The sequence below is a fragment of the Parasteatoda tepidariorum genome, chromosome X1, assembly GCF_043381705.1.
Source record: "Parasteatoda tepidariorum isolate YZ-2023 chromosome X1, CAS_Ptep_4.0, whole genome shotgun sequence".
In the NCBI taxonomy this organism is placed as follows: Eukaryota; Metazoa; Arthropoda; class Arachnida; order Araneae; family Theridiidae; genus Parasteatoda; species Parasteatoda tepidariorum.
The window spans coordinates 61,134,368-61,158,070 of NC_092214.1; the positions used below are offsets into that span (position 1 = coordinate 61,134,368).

Below are 23,703 nucleotides of genomic sequence, written 5' to 3' on the forward strand. Positions count from 1 at the left end.
CAAAAAAAGAGTATGTTTGATCAGAGAAAGTACGTTTTAGTGTTTGACTTCGTAAGTTAAAATGTGTTTTGCACTAGCATATTCGAGGCAGCCCCTCGAACTATTAAGATTGAATCTTAGAACGTGAAGATCCGATCATAGGATCAAAGTTATTCAAATTTTTACGTTTGTTTTCGTAATGTGCGTAATGGGACAATTATAAACCAAACTTTATAATGATTGGTTAGTACAATAAATTAATACTTATAATAATTGGTTATTACAATGAATAAAATTATTATTACTTTTATTTTTGTAAATATATTTTGCCGACAGTGCAAGTTTAAGATGATAGTTAAATTTTTAGGTAGTGTTTTTGTTAATATTTGTTCGATTCTGGTTTAAAAATTGATGATTTTTGGAAACTGGAAAGTTCCAGTATTTATTTTGGTTTAACTAAATCACTAGATACAAAATAAATAGGTATAAAGCTTGTCATGAACTTATTTGACATTCCCGATATGATAAAATGAGAATAAGATGATCAGCAATTCCATTTTTAAAACAATTTTTTCAAAACTACGATGTAAATTTTTAATAATATATCTCTTTATATACTCTTTATATCTCTTTATATACTTGTACTATTTCTGTTTGAAAATTGGAGCATTTAGAATGATGGTTGAAAACTTTTGCTACATGTATGAGAAACTTCAATAGTAATTGTTCTAACTAAATCACTTGATGCAAAAATAAATAGATATAACACTTATTGTGTAGTTACATAATATTGTTGTTATGTATTTATTTAAAATGATAAAAATCACATTCTATAAAATTATAAAAATTACTTACCATATTGACATCTGTGTCCTTGATAACCGGGTTGACACATGCATCGGAAATTATGTCCATTTCGTCCTCGACCCAAACAACGTCCGGAATTGTAGCATAATCCATCATTACATTGGGCTAGTAGCACGAAAAAAACAATAGTCACTTTCATTGAATTTAAAACATTCATATTTGCATCCATTTAAGTAGGTATTTGGTAATATGTAATTAAAGATGTTAGCAGTTTTTCAAAAAATCACATACGAAAACTAATTCCATAATTTAAATTTCTCTTCTCTTTCATAGTATTTTTCTCTTTGAAATCAAAGAATCAAAAAGTAGAACGGGATTAAAAAAATATAAAATTACTATTTGAAGTGAATTTTAATTACGGGTTTAAGTATAAGACTTTCTTAAGATTATTTCAACAAGCATTTCGGAAATTAAAAACAAATTAAAACATTATTGATGGAGGAAAAATGCAAATTAAAATTCTTCTTCTGAAAATCACCAGAAAAAAATAAAAGTTTGTAGCAATGAAAAGTGGAAATAATATAATACATTTGTGAAGGAAGGAAGATTCTCTAATTTAAAATATTGAATTTTAATTCCTTATAAGTTTTCCTATAGCATCACATAAGGTCTAGTTCCGTAGGTATCGTAGTAAAATACTAATTCAGAAATATTTGCCGGAGAAAAAAATTCAGCTTTGAACTCTCTTGGTCCTGTCAACAGCGATGAAAAATTGCAAATACCACGCGTGAAAAAAACATGGAGGCAGAACGTGAAAGTGAGGAAATAAATACCGAAAACAAATCTATCTTAGTGAATGACATTAACGAAACACACGAACGCTGTCATTTGCACCACTAAGTTCTGGACGGATATAAACAATCTTAGGAAGTAACTTTGGGAAACTAAGGGAGAGAGTAACTGGGTTCTTCGTTTGCAACAGAGGGATGATTTCAAATGATACAAGAAGATGGAAATGCTTAAGGGTTGTTCTTGATGCAGACGCTCCTTCACTTGCGTCACAATGCTTACAAAAACAAGATCATGAAATGACTCGGAATTTCGTTTCTGTTAGACTTTCTGTGGAAGCGATGTTTCAAACCCGAATAAATATTAATAAGAAATAACAGATTTTATTTGTTATGATAAATAATTGCTTTTTGAAAATAATCTCACATTAGGCAAATTGATGTACGGATGTTTTGTTTGATATGTTTAATCTTTGTTTCTGTTTGAATACTTAAATCAAGAGTGATTCAATTTAAAATTCTATTAGTATCTATAGATTGAGCACTTTTAAAAATAAATTGAAAACTACATTAAATCATAATTAAAAGATTATTTTTAATCGTAAAAGACGTTCAAAATGCAGTTTTTTAATATTGAATAAAACTATTTAGCTTTTCAAAATATAAAGAGAAAATCGGAATGATTTTTTTAAAATTTATCTCGCCATCTTGACGTGCAATATGCGAAATACACTTTTTTCTCAACAATTTTATTTTTATTTATTTTTTCTGTACAGAGAGCACATTAAACAAATACAGTCATTTTCTTATTTTGACTCGTTATTTGATTTGATCTTACTATATGATTTACAAATTTAACTCTCACCTTGACGTGAAAAATCCAAAATGTGGATTATTTCCTTCAAGGATTAATATTTTAATTATTTTTCCATACAGAGAACGCTTTAAACATACAGTCCTTTTATTATTTTGACATTTGATCTGATCACACGTTTTGATTTTTTGATTTGACTCCTCATATGCATTGACGTGCGTATGAAATGCGCTTTTTTTCTCAAGAACTTTATTTTCAATTATTTTCCCGTACAGATCCTGGATCATACAAATAACAGTCCTCTTATTATTTTGAATCTTTTTTTTATCTTCAATAATAAATTTTTTTAACTTTGTTTTTGACTCAGTAAAATTATTGAATACTTAAATAATTTCAAAAATAAGCAATGGCCTGTTTCATCCCGAAAACTTTGAGTAAATAATTTTTATCAATAAAAAATAAATCTTAAGAATAATTAGCTTACTTCAGATTTAATTTTTTTTCTATAAACTAATCATGATCGTGAGATTCACTGAATGAAAAATTATCTTGAACTTTACTGAATTGAAGTTAAGGAAAACTCTTTGTACGCAATAGAAGCATAATTCACAAGAAGATATTAAATGGCATGCAGTCATTTATAATTATACGAAACGAAGTTAAGTGTAAATCCTGCAATTAGTAAAATAAAACATTCTTATAGTGAACAAAGAATTCGAAATTTAGAAAAGAAAATTCTATCCTTTTTGCTTTTATCATGTACAAAATATGGAAAGTGAGGTAAAATCCTGTCGGAGTCCTGTCCTTTTCCTGTAGAGAGCCTGTCGGAGATAAGCTGTTAGACCTAAAAACTGTTAGATTAAATGAAGATATTCATTATTTGATTTAGTACAATATATCATTCCTGAAAAATCATATACTAATTTTTAATAAATGATTTTTTATACGAAAAATCACCTGGTCTTAACCCCACTAGTAGGATAAGACCGGGTACGCATGATAATTCTATTTGACATTTAGAAATACTAGAATGTCACTGAAAAAGTATAAGGAATTTCTATTTTATATGAGAAGTTAAGAAAATTGTGCTTGCAAATTACATGTGATGTAGTCAAGGTCGTACTCAGGGGGAGGGAGGCAATTGCCTCAGAGCCCTTGACTACTGAGGGTCCGATCGAAATTCCTTACAGAAATATAGGGTATATTAATAATTTTTTTTAAAAAAAGAAAATCGAAGGGAATTTCTCTATATTTCAATAAAAAACTTCAATTTTCTATAGAGGGTCGTCATATATTCTACAAAATAGGGAAATAGGGCATTTTGTGCTTTGAGAAGGAGTGCACAATGCATTTTGTTCTGAGGCCCGTAAAACCTTCATTCAGTCTTGGAAACCGTTAATTTCGTGGGCCCAGCCTAGACACACATCAAGAGGTGCAAAATCGGGTAGCACCCGGTCTTACCCTGGAAACAGAAGTTTATCGAAACGAAACAGAGCAATTCGACTATTGGACTAAATCCTTATTGTTTGTTAAGGTATGAATCCCTTGTAAATGCAGAATAAACAGAGGTAAAAATTATTTTTTAACTTTAATGACCCGTGAATAAGCCTAGTTTAAAAACAAAAGAGCATTGGAGAGTTGACATATTAAAACAAACTTATCTTCACAGACAAGAGATGCCAGTTGCTCTGGATTAGATAAAATATTTTATAAAACTGTAGACAGCAACAAACTTAAATTTGAAGATTTTCAATTAATTTAGCAAACATTCAAAAAGGCTCAACTGTTACTAAGTGGCTTATCACACAAGCCTTTGAATTTTTAAGAAGTAGTGGTGAGTAAAAGCCACATAAATCACATTTACTAAACCATTAAAAGACTACCACTCGAAATTATGTATCCACTGTCTGGAGCGAGTTGGCATCTCTGCGCAGGATTAATCAGCAATTGCATGCCAATATGATATGTAATTCATCCAGGTAGTAAAGTGTAATTTAGAGTTTGCCCGATAGAAAATAGAACGAATTTTGACACAATCGAAGCACCCGATCTCACCACACTCTCTCCTGCTTGATATCATATGCAGATAAAACACTATGTCATTCTCAAATATATTCTCAAAGTTTTTAACCATTAACTTCACGAAGCTATTCAACCCTTTGACAAATGAATGAAAATCAGAAATATAATAGATTAAATCTTGAAGACATGTTAATTAGAGGTTGCAAAAGAAAACTTCATTTTGAGAAAGATAGATAACAATTTCAAAGGCGTTCACATGAAGCAAAACAGATGAACATGAAAACCAAGCACCTGTATGCTAATAAAAGAAGTAATTCTATTACATTTGAAACGATCGGTGAAAAGAGAATCGTAATTATCATTAATGAGTATAAATTTAGGTTCAAAAGACTGAAGAATTCGACGAACCTTAAGAATTTGATTCAGTATTTAATGTGGGTTGGGGCATGGCTTAATTGAAGGTTATAAAGAGGAAAGAGGGTAGGTGCTTCAACTTAATTGCTATGGGTGCTGAATAGGTTTTCTTTCGTCTTTCTTTAGTACCACCCTTTCAGATATTTAACTTTAAATGTACTTATCGTTTATCGTAAAAAATGCACTTTAACATCTGGTTAAAAATATTAAAAAAATCAATATTAATTAATAAAATATATTTGTTTTGTGAATAGCACATGTTAAATTATATTTAAAAAAAAATAACAGGTGTTATATTTTTAAAATGTGATTTTAATGTGATACTTTCTGGTCACCCTTTCAAACATTTAAGGTGTTTTTGAGGTTTACTTGAGGTGTTAAGGTTAATTTGAGTTGACTTTAAAATTAACCTTTGAAAATCAACTTCTGAAGGTTTATAATAAAGTTGTATGAAGTTGCTTAATTCTCACTTGAGGTTGAAAGAAATCTACCTTACAGCAACCAGCTTAGAGAGGTTGTTTATGAGGTTTACAAATTACTTTTTATACACTTCAAGCAAATAAGCATATTTATAGTGAGTTTATTTTCACCCGATTTCAACTGAAACTATTAAGGTGTTTAAAGGGTTGTGAAATTTTTTTCTCATTTACACTTAAGCTCGTTTTGAGGTAGATAGAAACCTAACCAGAGGTAATTTCATCACTCATTTGTTTTTATGATGTAAAATTACACTCCGAGTCATTTATCTACAACCTTTAAAGTGTTAAATAAAATACTTTTGACTGTAAAAAAATAACTTAAGGTGTAAAAAACACACCTAAGGTTGATATTTGACTGGTTCCCCAGACGTTAGACGCTAAAAATGAAGTTATGTTTTGAACCAAACTTAACCTCATCAATATATTACTTCAAAATCAACCTTATATATATCTTAAAAACACTTTATTGTGTTTTAAGGGCTTAGTTGAACAAATATTGAGAAGCATCTTTATATTCCTCAGACGTAACCTTATATATCCCTTAAAAAACACCTTATTGTTTCGTAAAGGCTTAATTGGACAAATATAGAGAAGCAACTTTAAAAAAATCTTTTATACTTTTATAGAAATCTTTTACAAATTAGAGTTCTATTTTAATAAGAGGTGTTTTAAATTCTATTAAAGTTTTCTCTCTAGCAAAAGATGCCAATCATTTGCTCAATATTGACTATTGTTTTTCTTCTGAAAGATGAGTTTAAATTCGCCATACAACGCGGGCATATAATTGACTTCTTTTCATGTAAAATACATTACTAACCAGCGTCCTCAATCGGTAAAGTTATGATTAATGATTTAAAAGAATAAATAAAAAAGTCAATAAAAACTGAAAAGTGGCTTCCCGAAATATAAGAACTGCTGGAAGTGCGATAGCTTACTTCAATCCCACTCTATGGCTTCATAAAAACTTGGGATAATATAAAAATATTATATTATATATTATTATTTTTGAAGATTATACATTGCTTTTCATAGTCAACGGAAAGAATGATGTCTCTTAAGTTTTCCCCAAAATCGTAAGTTTCAATTTTATTCTTAAATTTATATAATATATAAATATACAAAATTTTAATAAAATATAACAATTTAAAACAATGCAACAAATGGCTTTAATTATTCCACATTTTTTTAAATTGGGAATTGAATTTCTATTGAATTAAAAAAAAATTGAAAATTAAGAAAAAGGCAAAAACAAAATTTAATTATTTCAAGAATATATTTTCTATTTAATTAAGATAAAATGCGCTCTTTTTAACATCTTAAACTTCCTTCTTAAAATTAATTAATAACAATGTTTAGTTGCAGGTGAGAATAGATAATTGTTCATCAAAAGAAATAAAAGTCAAGTTTAGTTATTTTCTTCAGTACTGCAGTTTGTGCAAGGTAAGCATTGGTTGGCAACTTTTAAAGCTAAATTTACGAAAATAAAATTGTAAATTTATCAAAACATTAATTAATCCTCATTATTTTCATTTTTCCATGAAAATTTGACTGAAAGCTGCAGTTTTCATTTATTGTATTCATTAAAATATCTACCTATAATAGAACTGTTCATTAGAGAAATAAGCTTTATGTAGTAGTAATGCATTATTTACGACCCACTAGAGTTGCACAATGAACTATTGGCGACGGTCTGGGACACATATCTGAGGAAGATCCGAAGACCTGCCATTATAATTTTGATCCTCTGATGAGGGAATAGCTCTTTGCTTTGATAGTCTGATAACTTGCGAACGAAGTCGAGCATTTCAATTTAGAACAGTTTCACGAGGACCCATACCGTACAGCCTCGGTTCCGTCTTAGGCAAATCAAAGTGGTCACACACTGACCACAGCCAGTCATGCTTGACTTCGGTTATCTACTGGGAAAACGTGGCTTAACATCAGTCCACTGTGGGACCATTGTTGTTTATAATTAATTAATTAGCGTTGGTTTATTAAATAAAAAATGGCTAGAAAAAACTATAGTTATCTCTCTTAGAAGCTGATCTAAATTTTAAAAAAACTAATTATCAGTTCCTAAATTTGATTTTTTTTTAAAAAAAATCCTGTTTAACTCATATCATATTTAAAATTATGTATTTTTTCATCAATTAGATAGATTTTAGTTTTAAAGTTCTACTCAACAAAACAAAATACGGTTGCTGAATTGCTTTATTATATCAATAAAAGCTTATTATATCTTATTAAGCTTTATTATATCATAAAAAGGAAAAAAAACTAATTATTTGAAATTTATAGAAAATGGACTTTTATTTCTGTTTGAAACTGGATTTACTTTTGAGATCAGTTTAGGATCCTATTTTGAATTCAATATTTGAAATATAATCTGTTTTTAAAATAATTTTATTTCAGTGAATGTAAGAGTTTGTGTATTTATATATTAGGGAAGACTATCTATTTATAATTTTCTGCCATTATTGCATTTTGGATTAATTTAATTTGTCTCAACTCATTTTAAAAATATATATCGTTAGTAAAATATAGTATTTAAGCAGCCTGAACTAAAGTATAATTAATATCCCACTTAAATTACTATAAAAATACCACCCTATATGGATATGCGTGGATCTTGACTTTACGACTATCTCACTTCATCTTATCTAAATTACTATAAAATATTTTTAATCATAATTAAGCGGTTTATGATAGTTAGAATGCTATTTTCATAAATGTATGAAATTATGCTTCCTATGAATTGTTAAAATAATTAAATAAAACGCAGGAGAGAAGTTTAATTGTATATCTCAATAAGTACGAGCAGCAAGAACGAACACAAAAATGCTCCTTTGTGTACCTAGACATCATTATTTAGACTACACTTGTGTTTTTGTTTCATTTGAATTGACTCCATTATATAACTTTTATTTTGATGTATGAGCAACTTATATTTCAGTTTATTACCCTTTTCCAGTCTAATGGCGAATGAGGTATGATATTCAGATAATAGTTGAAACTATTATATGAAATTCTATATGAAATATGAAATTGTATTATATATATGAAATTATATATATGATTATGTATGTAATTATTACATGTAATATTATATGATTATATTTATAAAAATTATATTATATAATTATACGTATGATCATATTATATGTATTGTATTATATATACAAAATTGTAGTATTCACAGAGATGAAACATATTTAAATGACGTCCATTTCTATTCTAGAATTGTTCTCATAGTAACCAAATAATGAGCTGACTTAAAATGCGGGAAGCAAAATTTTCAAGTCTTTATAACGTTTTCTAAACCAATGGAAACTACACCGAAAAAAAGTATGGTCAAAACTACCAGAATATGGTTAAATTTACCGTGCTTCTGGCTCTTTGGGAACACCAAAAAGGTCGTTAATTTTTTCTGACGCAGTTTAGTAATGATTTTGTTAAAATTAACAATAAAATATGGTTTTATAATACGTGATAACATTTGATCAATGGGATGAAATTTGATAATTTTACCTTGATACCTTAGAGCTTGATACTAAAACCATTTATTCGGTTAAATTTACTTTTCAGTTTTAAAGTTTTATAAATGTGTGTTAATGAGAGCTATAAATTTAAAAACTAAAATTTTCAGTAAACCGTTATCATAAGAATGAGAAAATTACCAAATGAATAGTTCAAATATCATATATTTTGGTTTTATTCACCAGCATTATAATTATAATAATTTTTTTTAACCAAAAATCTCTCTACTACACAATACGATAACTTTACCAGAATTTTTTTCTCCATGTACTAATTCAAGAAAAAAAGTTGTTTTTACAAAACATGGTAAAAGTTGATTTGGGGCATTTTTTTTTGAGAATGACCCACTTGCAGTTTCAAACGTACACAAGCGAAAAAGTCTACAAAAAATTTGCGTAATTATTTCATCATATACTTTATTATTTACCGAACAACTTGGTATACAAACAGCTCATTAGTCACAACCACAAAGACTACACATCTAAATAATTTTTTAAGTTTTTCATATTCAAGAACATAACATGCTTCTATGATTTAGTTCTTCCATGATTGATGAAATTCACGGTTTTGTTAAGTGCTTTCTCCTCTCAAGTGAAACGAGGAAGATAGCGCCAAGAATTAAAGCCAGGGTAAAACTGTCAAGGTCTCAGAACCTTAATAAACGCCAATGAAGCAGTGAAATACTTAAATGAGATGACACCTACGCTACTTGATCTTAGAGATGGCGTATAATTCTGAGAAGTTGGCGAAGGAAAAATATAAACGACTTAGAATAAAAGGAATATTTTCAGAGGCGTTGGATGTTGTGAATCATGCGTGGACAAGAGTTGATTTATTATTTCTGAAAGTGGAAACAAACGTTGTAAATCTTGAGATGATTTATTTTTGCGGTGAAACTTTGATCCTTTAATTATCAGATACGTGTCTCAAGTTTAAAATGATTGATTGGTTAACTATGTCAATTAGATATTTCATAGATTAAATTAGTATCGCTTTTCGTTTGATATTGCAATTAAGTGGATAGATATATGAGAAGTATTTTATTAAAGCTCATATTGAGCTATAAAATTGAATATTTTTGAAAAGAAAACAATTTGCGGGTAAAAGAATGACCATACCCCTATTTTGTACATACGCTCTATTTTGTCCATACGCTTTATTTTCTGGAATATAATTTAACATAAAAAATGAAAAGAAATGTATGCGAAATTTTTGTTACATAGAAGCAATGTACAAGCTCAGAATAAAAAAAAATTATGTATTTTCCCGAAAGCATAAAACAAAAATAAAGAAATAAATTTTTTGAGACATACTCTATAAACTCGATTCATCAGTTAAAGTTTGTAAATAAAAACATAAATTTAAGGAAGGCTGTGTGTGTTTTTTTGTATCAGAAAATACCGCATAACATAGGGAGAGGGGAACTACAAAGTCTAACTTTTGAAAAATTTGTATAGCATATTTTTCATATTGTCTTACATACATACATTGCTATACATATAAAAATTTGTATAGCATATTGTATAGCATTATATTTGTATAGCATATTAGTATGAAAAATTTGTATAGTATAGCATATTTAAAGAAAATATTACAAAATATTTTCTTTTCAGCGCAAAAAATTTTCTTTTCAGTACAAAATTCTTAAACCAAATAAATGGTGTCAAATAAGAATATATAAAAATAATTCGCAAGAAGCTAAATAATGTAAGATTTGTGATATAAGTGTATTGCTATTAATAGGAAAATTATATGCAATTGGTTTTAATATGTTTAATTCAAATAACAATTAAGATGAAAAAACATAAGATATAATTAGTGATAGAAAATGGACCAAAATTAGAAAATATAATGTGAGCTTTTATGTCATGTGAGCTTTTTTTTTCTTCACAGAGCACATTTTCCACGCGACGAAATTCCATTCCGCCAGATTAGAGTGATGAATTACGTAGCGTAATAAAAGCATAGAAAAAATGCATAAATAAAGAGAGAGTGGAATACTATTCAATAAAATTTCTTTATCTATTAAACATAAAAAGAAACTTTTATTGCTTTAATTTTTAAACTATTACAGAATTACAAAAATTTTGACAACTCAATCAGACTCAACACTCAAATTTTGACAACAAATTAGAGCACATTTCCCTCGCGACGAAATACCATTCCGCCAGATTAGAGTGATGAATTACGTAGCATAATAAAAGCATCATAAAAATGCATAAATGAAGAGGCAGTGGAATACTATTCAATTAAATTTTTCTTTATGGAATAGTATTCAACATAAAAATGACACTTTTATTGCGTTAATTTTTAAACGATTACAGAAACACAAAACTTTTGACAACACGTTGAAAATGTGTTGCTTGTGAATGAAGCAATTGCTGCGCTGCGATGGGTTTTCAACTGTATGCGCATGATCCTAGTGACTAGGGTCGCTTAATGTTAAAGGAATAAAATTCTCAAAAAAAAAACTACTTTATTTTCAATCGATACTACACATATTCGGGAAAATTTCCTTAAACGGGTAAAAGAGCATTCCCGCAAAAGCTTGTTGTGGGTCAGGGGTATTCTAGTGTTATAGTAATTAAGGCCCAACAGTTTTGTGACCAATGGTATGATGGTGGCAATGTTGTCAGCACTGCGCAGCGACCACCTTTACGTCCCAGACAATCTATCTATATATATATATATTAAAATTTTTAACTTTTTATATATATTTTTACATAGTTTCCATTTTAAGGAAGATTTAACTATTTGTAAAAATATAAAATAGTTTATATGGTTTTACTTGTGGTTATACTCTCTGATAAACTGAATAATAAACATCTTTCTTTAAAGTACACTTATTTTTATTCAATATGGCATCATTTACTTGCCAGGATAATTGCATAACATTATACTGTATTGGTCGAATACATTTCAAATATATTTCTATTTTTTCCCTCTATGTTTGAAATGACACTTGCATGACTTTCTTTTTAAAAAAAGGTTCATGATTTTTTCAGGGTTGAAGAATCTATGTGACTTCAAAACAGTTTGAATCGGAGCTTTCTGATAAAATTTTACAATTTATAGCTTAGATAAAATTTTTAGTTTTGTTGAAGTTTACAGAATAAGATGTGCTGACAGTAATTTTATTCTGAAGATATGAGTACACAATAAATTCTTTCTTGCACTGATTTTCTCTTCAAATGTAAAGACTTTAAATATAAGGACTTCATTAATAAAAATATATTGAATTAACGACGTGTCGAATCAAAGGCATAATCCAGGCAACAAGTCTTATGATACAATAATTTTATTAAAACATATTTCAACAATAAGGAATCCTTGGTTTTAACATATCATTAAATTAGTGAAAAAAAAAGTAATTTTTGGTAATATCAATCTTTTTTGTTTTTGACTTATCATTATTATATTTTTGACAATTAAAATAATTAAATTTTTCTATACTATTAATTTTATATTTCTTTTTTCTTCCATTTAATTTAGATCGGATTTCTTGTTTTTGCAAATCATCATTATATTCTCATTCATTAATGAGTTCTCGTTTTTTCGCGATATTATTATTATATTCTTGTTCATTAACACATTCTTGTTTTTCTCATATTATTATTATATTCTTTTTTATTATACAATCCTGTTTATTGCCAGACCATTAAATTATTTAAAAAAATAATGTAATAATTGGTCAAAAATGTACACGCAGTAAATCGGATCAAATTATGAGTAAAACATATCATTTCTCTATTTAATATTTAAAAGTTATCTTTAATCTGAATTGCAATAATATTGTTGCAAAAATAAGTTAGAAATACAAGAATTGAATTTTGAGTTAAAAAAAAAGGAAATTTTAAGTCTTTGTTTATCAAAGGAAGAAAAAAGATAAACTTAGTACAACAATTAATTAAGAAAACAACTGCCTAGCAAAAATAACAAGTCTTACAAAACATTCTGTTTCCCCTTGAGCATGTTGAGTGAAATTACAAGAATAATTTGACAAGCAAAATAACTTAACAATAGCTGAGTGAAGACAAAGAAGAATTGTGTTATCTTTTTAGTAGAAGATACAGATGGTATCCTCATAGAACATCAAAAATCCCTTAGGAATAAAAACCGTAAAAAAGTTTTTGAAAAGGAATCAATTCTTAATGACGCGGGTGTTGAAAAAATCAGCCTATGGTGGAATGTTATTTTTTGATCTTTCTGTTTTTCTTTTTGCTCCGAATTACCTGCAATCTTTCTTTTTTGGACAGCAAAATAAATTGTTTTGTATATTTTGGGAGGGAATCTCAGACGATCTATATTTAGTTGAAAAAACTAAAATATGCAAAGTCTCGGTGTTTGAAATGATGGATTATATACAGGCAATTTTAATATTACCTGAACCTCATGTTCTCAATACCTTGTATTTGAGGATTTTTATAACATTGTTATTTAAAGATAGGGTTCGTAACTTAAGATCTGCGTTTATGTGAGTTTAATGGTAATGTATTTTGCACTCTTTCTATTTTATGAAAGATACGGTGACTTGGGAATAACAATATCGTTCTGAACTTTAAGGAGAGAAATGTTACGTTAACCCATAAACATTTTGAGGGACAGAATTTTTTTAACCATATGTTTAGTAAATATAAGAATTATAGCCATCGTATGAAGCGATATGCTTTATATTTACGTTTTTCATATCTAAAATTGGTTGATTAAAATTTCTGTAAATTAAGAAAAAAAAACTCACAAGTTTAGTGGTTTATATTATTACCAAAAATAAGTGGGCAATATTTATTCCCTAACCCTGAAACGTTTGATTACCAAATCGCAATTTTTTTACACAAAAATTTTTTTTGTATATTATTATTATGCTTCGTAAAACCAACTGAAATATTATAGAAAAGAAAATCCTACATGGAAATTTAACTTTGTTCCATTTAAAAAAGTCACAAAACAGCGATACGCAATGCAAAGTAACAATATAAGTCTAAATTTATGTGAGCAAAAAAATTACTCTTACAATTATTTTTGCGAAAATATTTTCAGGATATTAACTAATTAGTTAAATAAACCAGCTATACATTTGTGTTCTAGGAAATCTATACGTCAACTGCTACCAAGTCAGTTTTCAAAACTACTTCAGTCTAAATTATCAATTAAACACTTGATCTGTGCCTCTATTGACATAACTTGAGAATAACACTAGGAAACAATTTTTCTTCTTCTGTTTTTTCTTGCATGAAATTTTTTTACAGGTCTTAGACACTTTTGTATGGCTTATTTCAGATGGTTCGTGTAATCGTTTTCGCTCGTTAAGTGACAGTTTTTTAAATGTGATTCTGAGTGTTTTTGTTTTTTTTCGAAATATACAAGTTTAAAAACGTTATGTATAACAGGGGATCACATAAATGTTGTGAAAAAGTTCTAGGGGAGTTAAAGCACATCATCAGGACTGAAACAGTATAGGGACCCACCGCCGGAAATTTTCTCATACGCTACTAGAGACACTTCCCTCTTATGAACTGTTTCTTTATGTGCTTCTAAATAGGTCTTAATAAGGGAGCCCTCCTAGCTGCGTACGACAACATTTCCGGGTTCTTAAGCAGTTTTAATCTTGATGATGTGCTCTAACTCCCCTAGAAGTTTGTCGTAACATTTATGCAACCCCGTGTTATTTATAATGTTTAAAAACGTACATTTCGACAAAAATAGAATAAAGCAAGCTAGAATGAAATGATTTTCATACCAATTTTGCTCTTTTCCGTCTTGATATTTATAAACTTTAAGTCTTTGTAAAAGAGGCTTCAAATTAAGTATGTGAACATGAAACTAGAGAATAGACATAGTCAAGCAACACTTAAGTTTAGATCAGTAATGCTTTGAAAAAATCAGATTTTGAATGACGTACATATAAAAAAAGAACCTTAACAATGCGGAAAGCCAACAAATCCTATACCATTAAGAGTGAAAAATTAAACTATTGATCAAAGGTTAATTTAATTAGGTTATTCAAACCATCAAATATGCATAAAAAACTAACCGTCTTTATTTCAAAAGTTTTGACAAACTTAAATTAAAAAAAAAGATGCAGTATCTTAGAGTTTTCATTAATTTTAAGTACGATGCGCAAACGGAAAATATTAAGAAATTCTAATATTGTTTATTCTTATAACAATAGACAATTTTACTCCCACTATGAATTACTGAGACTGAGTTTTAAACAAGTATTTTTAACTAATTACTCATAAAATGATACATTATTTACAAAAAAAGTGTAATTATACTATGTAAGCATGTCGAAATTATGCGCATATTAAAAATATATATTTTACTAGAAGACGAAGAGAAATAATTTTAAAAAAATGCCAAATGAAAATGCTGAATCAGCGTAATATATATTAGAAATACTTATGTTTGTTTATGTATTTTCTCAGTTATCTTTTACTGTGTAAGTGATACAAATGACTGACATTTTGGCACTAATTTGTTTTTAAACATAGAATCTTACAGATGATAACTTGACATCTTACCTTGAAGTTTCAAGTTTGCTCGAAAAATTGTTACATCATTACCTTCGTTCACTTGACGGTTTATGTTTTTTACTCTCCTTTCCATTTATTGTTTTTCTGAAGTTTAAGTGACAATTGATCTGAACACATAAATTAACTTTTCAATGTAAAAATAATAACCTTTTTAAATTATAACTAAAAATGACAATCTAAATTAATTTGTTTTTAAACGCCTGCAAAACCTCCCACACAGGAGTTTTTCATAAAAATTTTTGAATTACAAATAAATCTAGAACTAATGGATCAGATTGAACGTGGAGTTTAAAAAGAGAAAAAAAAAGCAGAAATCGAAAATAATGCGTCAAACTTAAACGGTATTACAAACTCAAAATAACGAAATAATAAGGTGTTATAAACTTTGTCGAATGGAATAGAAAAGGATAGGCGCTTAGTTTCCAAAGTATCTGAAAGAGTACAGGGGTGCTTTTTTCTTTGGATATTATAAAGCGTATAGAGAAAAGCAGAATTTCGTATTCTGCGTAGGGGAGACTATTGTAATTTGGGACACATTAACAAACTGTGGCCAAGCGATTAGCTCAGTGTTTCAGGCTATTTTTTACAGGGGAGGCACGTAATTTCCCCCTCACTGAGATGATGTGGACAGCACCTAAACTTCCACACCGTAATCAATGAGAGCTTCAGTCATGTCAAATTTAACGTACACCTTGCTGCCTTGGCAGTCAACTGAACACGATGGGGGGCATCCCTGGCCGAGCGGTATCGCCGGTCCAAACGCTCTGTTAAGCGTGGAGGTAGCGGGTNCTTGGCAGTCAACTGAACACGATGGTTGTTCAGTCGGTACTGAGATCGAGCTCACGACGCAGCCCCAGTTTCTATCAGCGAAGTGAGCGACTGCGCCACTTCTAATACATACCTTCGGGCATTGACAATTTTTAAGAACATAATGGCAACACTAACATTATTTATAATTGTTCCTTAGCCAACATATGGCATTACAGTAATGGTTAGGATCGAATCATTTTATTAATATCTTAAGCGAAGAAAATGTATAAATTTTTTTTACTTTTCTCAAAAATTATTTTTCGCTATATTTTCATTATCGGAATATGAATTTAGGAAATTATTCAGCTGAAACTTATTTAGTAACGCAAGAGCAAATATTTTATTTCATAACCGTCGTTGAACAGCCGACCCAATTTTTCGGTTTACGATTACTAATGTTCTACTCCGTAGCCTTGTAATTTTGAACCCAATCCAGAAGACAAGGGAGCTCCTGGATCAAGTATTGGGAGAAATTTGCCTTCATGGAGGACTTTTTGATGGCACTAACCCGCATTTGCGTTACATGGAGAGGAAGACCACGAGAACCTTCCACGGTTAGCCTGACCGCAAGTGGACTCTAACCAATGATCCGTCTACCACTTTCACATCCGCACTGTGGTCAGTGCAAGCCGGATTCGGAATTCGTATCGACCAGCCATCGCCAGGATCGAACCCCGGTTCAACTCATTGGAAGGCGAACGTTCTATCCTCTGAGCCATAAGAGTAAATATTTAAATGCTTCAGTTGTGAGAAAATAATGATATTTCATTTAAATTGACCAATATTTTGATTTTATTTTAAACCATGCGTAGACTGTGCCTTGGAATATTTTACTAAAATACGCATATGCATAATTTTTAATAATTTCGATATCTATTTCGACAAGGGAATTTGTCCGTATCTGTTGTAATTTTTACTAAAAGCATATAACAGGTAATACATTCTTTAAGTTTATTTTAAGGCATTATATTACAATATTTTCAAATAATTTTTTTTAAATTTCATGTTATGAACAGAAAAGCAGATGTTTTGTTCAATATTATGCATCTTTGAGGTGTTCAGTTTGATTAAAAACTAGTTTTTCATTTTTTTTCCTATAGCAGTTTTCTTATAGATCCTAAGGTCAAGTCTAATTCCTCAGTTAAATAAAATTATTTTACTCGTATAATAAAGCTTATAATTAACTTAGAAACATTTATAAGAGTTCCATTTTCATTTTTCCTTTCTCTATCCCTGAAAACAACAATGGGGAAGAGAAATTTTATTTATTTTTTTTTCTTTTCACATCGAATGCTCATTAAATTTAAATTTAAAGAAAAATGTGGGAAATATATTATACGTTTGTCAGTTAGTATTTTTTTGTGTACGAATTCTCTGATACATTTAAAAAAAATTTAAAGAAAAGGGAAAATGGGTGGTGTGATGATGTGACATATATGTTATGATGTTCCTATAACAACATATGACATTTTTGAACATGATATGTTAAACATATGTTGTTCAGAAGTAAAATNAAAAAAAAAAAAAAAAAAAAAAAAAAAAAAAAAAAAAAAAAAAAAAAAAAAAAAAAAAAAAACGTTAATTAAGCGCAAATGAAAGTACAGATATGGACATACTATAGTTTCAGTTTTATAAACAAGAACTTTCCTCAGAGTGTACACATCAAATGATAGAGAAGTAAAGAGACCAACACGTGCAACAAAGTAGTTTAACCAATAGGGACAGATGAACAAGTTTGAACAAGATTATAAACGAAGGGAAATAAAAAACAAGTGTGAGGGGAAGTAAAACAACAAAATTGTTAAATTTCGAATTACAAATTTTGGTGGATTGCGAAATTAATTCTCTATCAATGAAATCAATAATATTAGATGGAAAACAGTGGTCTGCAGTGACAGCTATAAGGTAAATAGGAGAAAAAATTTAGAACAAAATTTAGAAGCATGTTACACAAGTGCGTGTAAGGCAGCTACAGTTAGGTTAGAGAAATGAGATATAAGGTTATGAGTGGGAAAGGAAACCGAAAACGGTTTTCAATTAGCAGTAGTGAGAAATTAATCGAAATTACCAGTATTAAAAAAGTCTGATAAAGGTAAACACTTATTAATTTTCTGTTCTAACGTAAATTGTATTGCAAGGCTATAATATTGAGAACATTATCAATGTAGGTATTGTCCATCATTATGAAACAAACGTCGACATATCTTCTACAAAAAGGGAACATTAATAAACGAGTTTCATTTGAAAATAGTGCATATACAGCTGACTTAAAAAAGGGCCAAGTTAAGTCATCAATCAGTCGATAATATTTGCCAGTAAAAGTGGCCTGCTTTAAAGAAATGCGAGTATATAAAACGGTCTAGTTCATAAATTTAAACTTGGCTAAAATGGTACTCATGTAATTTCTTTTTAAGGCAACTAAAGACAGCATTACAAGAATTTCACTTTAGCCAATCACAAATAACTATACTCCTCAGCTGGATGGTGCAAATAACTACATTGGTCCAAGGTGCACTCTTCTCTATCTACACAATTTAAATAGGAACAAGACTTAAATGGTAGCATTAATATCTCCATTTTTGCTGCAATAAATGCTACCAAAAGTTACATTTTCATCAGGCTCATTTGATTTGCTATATTCATACTGATTCTACAATAACTGCTATATATATAAGGTTTACACTAAGAAATTCAATTCTTTTTGTAATGAATCAACAATAAATATTTATTTTTTCAAATTCAGTGTTTATGAAAATAATGTTTTTTAAGTAAATTTGATTTAAATACTCTCCTGGAGCAAGAGGTATGGCCAGATTGCAATTTATGCCTTAAAATAGATGACAAAGTTTCATTTTAAGACTGTTTTGAAAAAAAAATATGTGTTACATTTCTGTATTCAAGTAATGTTTATTGATTGTAAATCTGCCAATAAGAATAAAAACCTTTCTAAGGTGCTCAATATTTCTTAGTTTGGTAAAAGGCAGCGGATTTTGTCTATACACAGTTTTATTCTTTAATCGATGCAGTATGAAAGCTTTGTAGATCAAATATTTTAAAAAAGTTTGAAATCAAGAAGAAAAAAAACATATGAAAAGACATTAAAAGAATCAATATTTGAAATAAATAAAATTTTAAAATTTATTTAGAAATTAAACAAAACTTAACGTCACAATTGGTTAAGATTTGTAGCATTGCACAGCCAGCTAAATCCATATATTAGAGATCGTTTTTGTGCTTCTTGCAGTCTTAAAACATGGTCTAAGATCCAAAAGAAAACAACATGCCATTAAGCATTATTTTCACTGTCCATTTTTAACTATAAAGCATTATTTCTAATGTTCATTATTAGTCAGTTAAGATCTTATATTTATAGCATTGTACAGCCAGCTAAATTCCCATATTGGAGATCATTTCTGTGCTTCTTGCAGTTTTAAACCATGGTGAAATCCAAAATAAAACATGTCACTAAGCATTATTTTTAATGTTCATTTTTTATCTTATAAAGAACCACTCCGGAACAAAGTAATTTTTTCTCAGCGTCAAAATTTCTTTTCTCAACACAAGTGACGAAAAGATTTCAGTAGCACTTCTCGTATAATGTATAACATCCGAGGCTATACATTCACAAGAAATGTGTTATCTACAATATTCATCATGCGTCAAAAACAACGTTTTTTTTCTTGCATTCTCCTCTTCAAATCTTTGACGGCGTTATATTTGGAAAACAGGATCAGTGCTTCCGTTCATTCAACAGAAAAAAAAACGTTTTTTAAAAAAAACCTGATATGGTTAAGTATTTTGCTGAGTGCTTCATTCTTGTCATTTGGGTAGTTGACAAACTGAATTTATAGCATAATAAGCATTTCTATAACGATACGCTTTTTAGAAATATGTGTCCTCCATAAAAAAAAAGCTTAAAAGTGCAGCAGTAAATTGTATTTTCTTTTGCCTTAGCTGTTTAAATTTGACTTTTATGAATTTTTCCCTATTTAGATTTAAGTGCACTTATTAATTCCGGGAAGTTTGTCCTTAAGTGAAGTTGACAGATGGAGTGTTCATTGATGTTAGTCATATAAAAATATATATTTTATAGAAAATATCTTTTTGGAAAATGTGGGCAGGGATATTTAAAAACATTCAAATACGTTAGGAATGTTGTTAAAATCACAATAGACTGCTATTTGAAGCATGTAAATATGTTGAGTTTTATTTTTAGACACATTTTGAAGCAACGAAGGATGGTAATTTATTGTCTTAAGAAATATTTGCTTCACTTTTTTATGTATTCTCTTACCATTTATCAAATTTAAAATTCTATTGACACATAATTTTAAACAATTATATTCAATTTTTAATTTCGATCTTTTTTTAAAAAAAAATCATGATACTTCACTTATTTAAAGCATTTAATTTAACTATTATCTGGTACATTTACAAGTAAATATATCCTTACTTTGTCAATTTTGATATGATGATTGATCCTCCAACCCTAAGATGCAAAGAAAGACCAGTAATTCTGGATTTTAAGTAATATTGGAGGATTTTGTAACAAAGACATACGTTTATCAAGTCCTTATTCTAAATAGAGGGTGATATAAAAAATAGAATTTCATTTTTTAAAATAATAATATAATAAAAAATAAATAAATAAAAATATAAAAAAATTAAAATTTTTTGACTGCTGTTTTATCTAAATATGTTCCTTTCAAATAAAAGAAACTCTCTAAATTAAAAATTTGAAAATAGTTTTTTTTCTTTCAGAGGATATGTCTCAATGGAGTATATGTCTCATAAGTGGGAATAAGATTATGCATATTTGTTACGTTAATTTCTAAGGGAGTTTTATTGACTTAAAAAAAGAAAAAAAATATAGATTTCTCGCGACAAAAGGGAATAAGTTCTCTAGCCTTCTCAAATAACAAATAATCCTTTTCATTAAATTTGGAAATTCCATTCTCTTCAATTCTATTCATTGTGAAGTAAAATGGTTCATATTTTAGATAACCAATGTACTCAGGAGAGGTACTTTAGGTTAAAGGCCTCTGTTTTTTTCTTTAAGATAGTTGCGTTTTAAAAATTCCTGTTATCTATTTTTAGAAGTTTTTCCTTTTTTTTCTGACCATTGAGCATCATACGAAATTTTATTCAAAATTTGAAAGATGAGGAGTTAGTCAATCTAAACAAATTTGCTGAATGGAAATTTTAAATGATAAATTAATGCAAATAAGTAAAATTCTTATCACGTCGAGGAAAAAAAACTTAAATAATCAATTCTGCTTTTACAGCCTTTAATTTCTACCAGCTCGATTAAAAAATTTACAGATGAACAAAACTGTTTTCAGGTAATCTCGTTGAAGCGTTTTTTGATATTTTAAGAAGGAGACAAGATTATTGACTGATTCATAATACTTTTAATCATCATAAATGTGCAAAAAAAGTGGATCAAGATTTTAAGATGAAGTTTGACTCATTAATTATGGTAGAATTAAAAATTAATATATAATAATTTATTCTAATTTATATATTTTTAGCAAAAATATGTCTTAAAAATTAAAATAATTTTAATTATTTGTTTAAGACATTCTCCCGAAGAATTAAATAAAGAATTTTTAACAAAATGTTTTAGAAAAAAGGGTTAGAAAAACATAAAAAAAATACAGAACATTTGTTCTTTTACTAAGATTTTTCAGAGATTTGAAGAAAATTTGTAGAAATATTTTTAAGTGAAAAGACCTAATTTTTTAAAAAAAAAACTAGGTAAAACTGGTTATAACAAGAAGCATAATAAGTTCTTTAGCATATTCATATTAGAAAATTATAAAAAATTAAATATGAATTGCATTTTTAAATAGAAATCCATTTGTGAGTAAAATAATATTTAAATTAAAAATAAACAAAAGAAACATCATTGCAATTATACATCATGAGTTGTATGATAACTATATAGTTGAAATGCATCTTAGAAATTATTTCTCGGATAAGAAACAGAATATTTCAAAGAACATAAAGAAAAACGTTTGGAAAAGTCCAAAAAACGCTTTTTTTAACCACTAAAACTTAGAAATTTGTGCTTTTCTGCTACAACTATTGGATTATTCTTCATATAATTCTTATAAATATTCGGATATAAATATCTGAAACATTTCGAAATTATTTTAAATATAACATTCCAGAAATATTTAAAAAACAACTTCTCAGAATGATGAACTTTTGGCAGACAGCTTTTCAGAAATATTTCTGAAACTATATTGAGCTGTATGGGTTGTTGCAATTTGGCTTCAACCAGGAAAAAAATGTTTGAATTGAAATAAAACTTTTGTCTGAGTACATTTCAGAAACTATATTGAGCTGTATGGCTTATTATAATGTGACTAAACCAGTCTGAAACTACATATATTGAGCTGCATGGGTTATTGCAATTTGGCTTCAACCAGGAAAACGTGTTTGAATAGAAATAAAACTTTTGGCGGAGTACATGTCAGAAATATTTCCGAAACTATATTGTGCTATATGGCTTACTAAACCAGTCAAATGTTTTTTCAAGTGAGTACAAGTTAAATTTTACTTACGATAAAAACATCCAGGTTCTTCATTCTTCTGCGTCCAACCGTTGCAGCATTTAGATACAGTATTGTACCGAGTTTCGTAGGAATCCTTATACCCAGTATAATAGATAGTTCTAAGGAATAAAAAAGGACTATAACAATTGAATATAATCTCAAAAATATTAAACTAAATACTTGTTGCAATAATAAGTATTTTATAATATTTCAGTAAATTTTTAGTTGTTATGTATTTTTCTTAAATGATTTAATTCATGTACTTTTTATAAAAAAGTATGCTGTACTGTGTACGGCAAATTGCCCATATTATGGGTTTACTTACTGCTACACTTACATGGGTTTACTTACTGTTACAGTTCTTTTTCGTGAAAGCATCCGTAAAGTGCCCCACTCTCTGTGTATCTATTCCAAGGGTAATAAGCTTAATTAATTTCTTAGTTTATTACTAGTTAACCTTACTTACCTAGCTGCTTTAATATCTTTCGAATAACTTATCTAATTTAAATTAAATAAAATTAAGGCAATTAAAAAATGATTATTTCTTTGGAATTTTTCAACGTATATGGATATTTAACACTAAAAAGACGCTCACAAGAAAAAACAGTCTCATATCTATCTGAAAAATCTACGAGGCATGGTAGTTTATTGCATATTATTTATTATTGACATTGATTCACCCGATAATAACCGCTGAAAAGTCACCTACGTTATCAATTTAAATTATTATGCTTTATCAAACAAAAGGTCTCCATTTGAAAGAAACAAATTTGTACTCTTCTGTCTTTCAAGTGTTACCCCTGAAAAATTTTGGGAATCGGTGCAATTTAGAAAATCCTGAACTATGGAATAAATTTTATAGGCAATTCTGTTAGTTAATGCTTCTACGATTTTTACAAATGCAAAAATAGTAGAAGCAGTTAACGGTTATATGAACACGTTTTAATGCAGGCAATCTCA

At 28.6% G+C, this 23,703-nt stretch overlaps 1 protein-coding gene across 1 annotated transcript in view; it reads right to left on the reverse strand.

The window, feature by feature from the left end:
• The window catches only part of LOC107439276 (multiple epidermal growth factor-like domains protein 6), a 278,214-nt gene that overhangs the window by 169,142 nt on the left and 85,369 nt on the right, over positions 1-23,703 (reverse strand). The window contains exons 3-4 of the mRNA XM_071187265.1: positions 22,753-22,862; positions 835-951 (exon numbers count right to left, since the gene is read on the reverse strand). Coding sequence (XP_071043366.1) covers positions 835-951; positions 22,753-22,862 — 227 coding nt within the window. The remainder of the gene's footprint in view (positions 1-834; positions 952-22,752; positions 22,863-23,703) is intronic.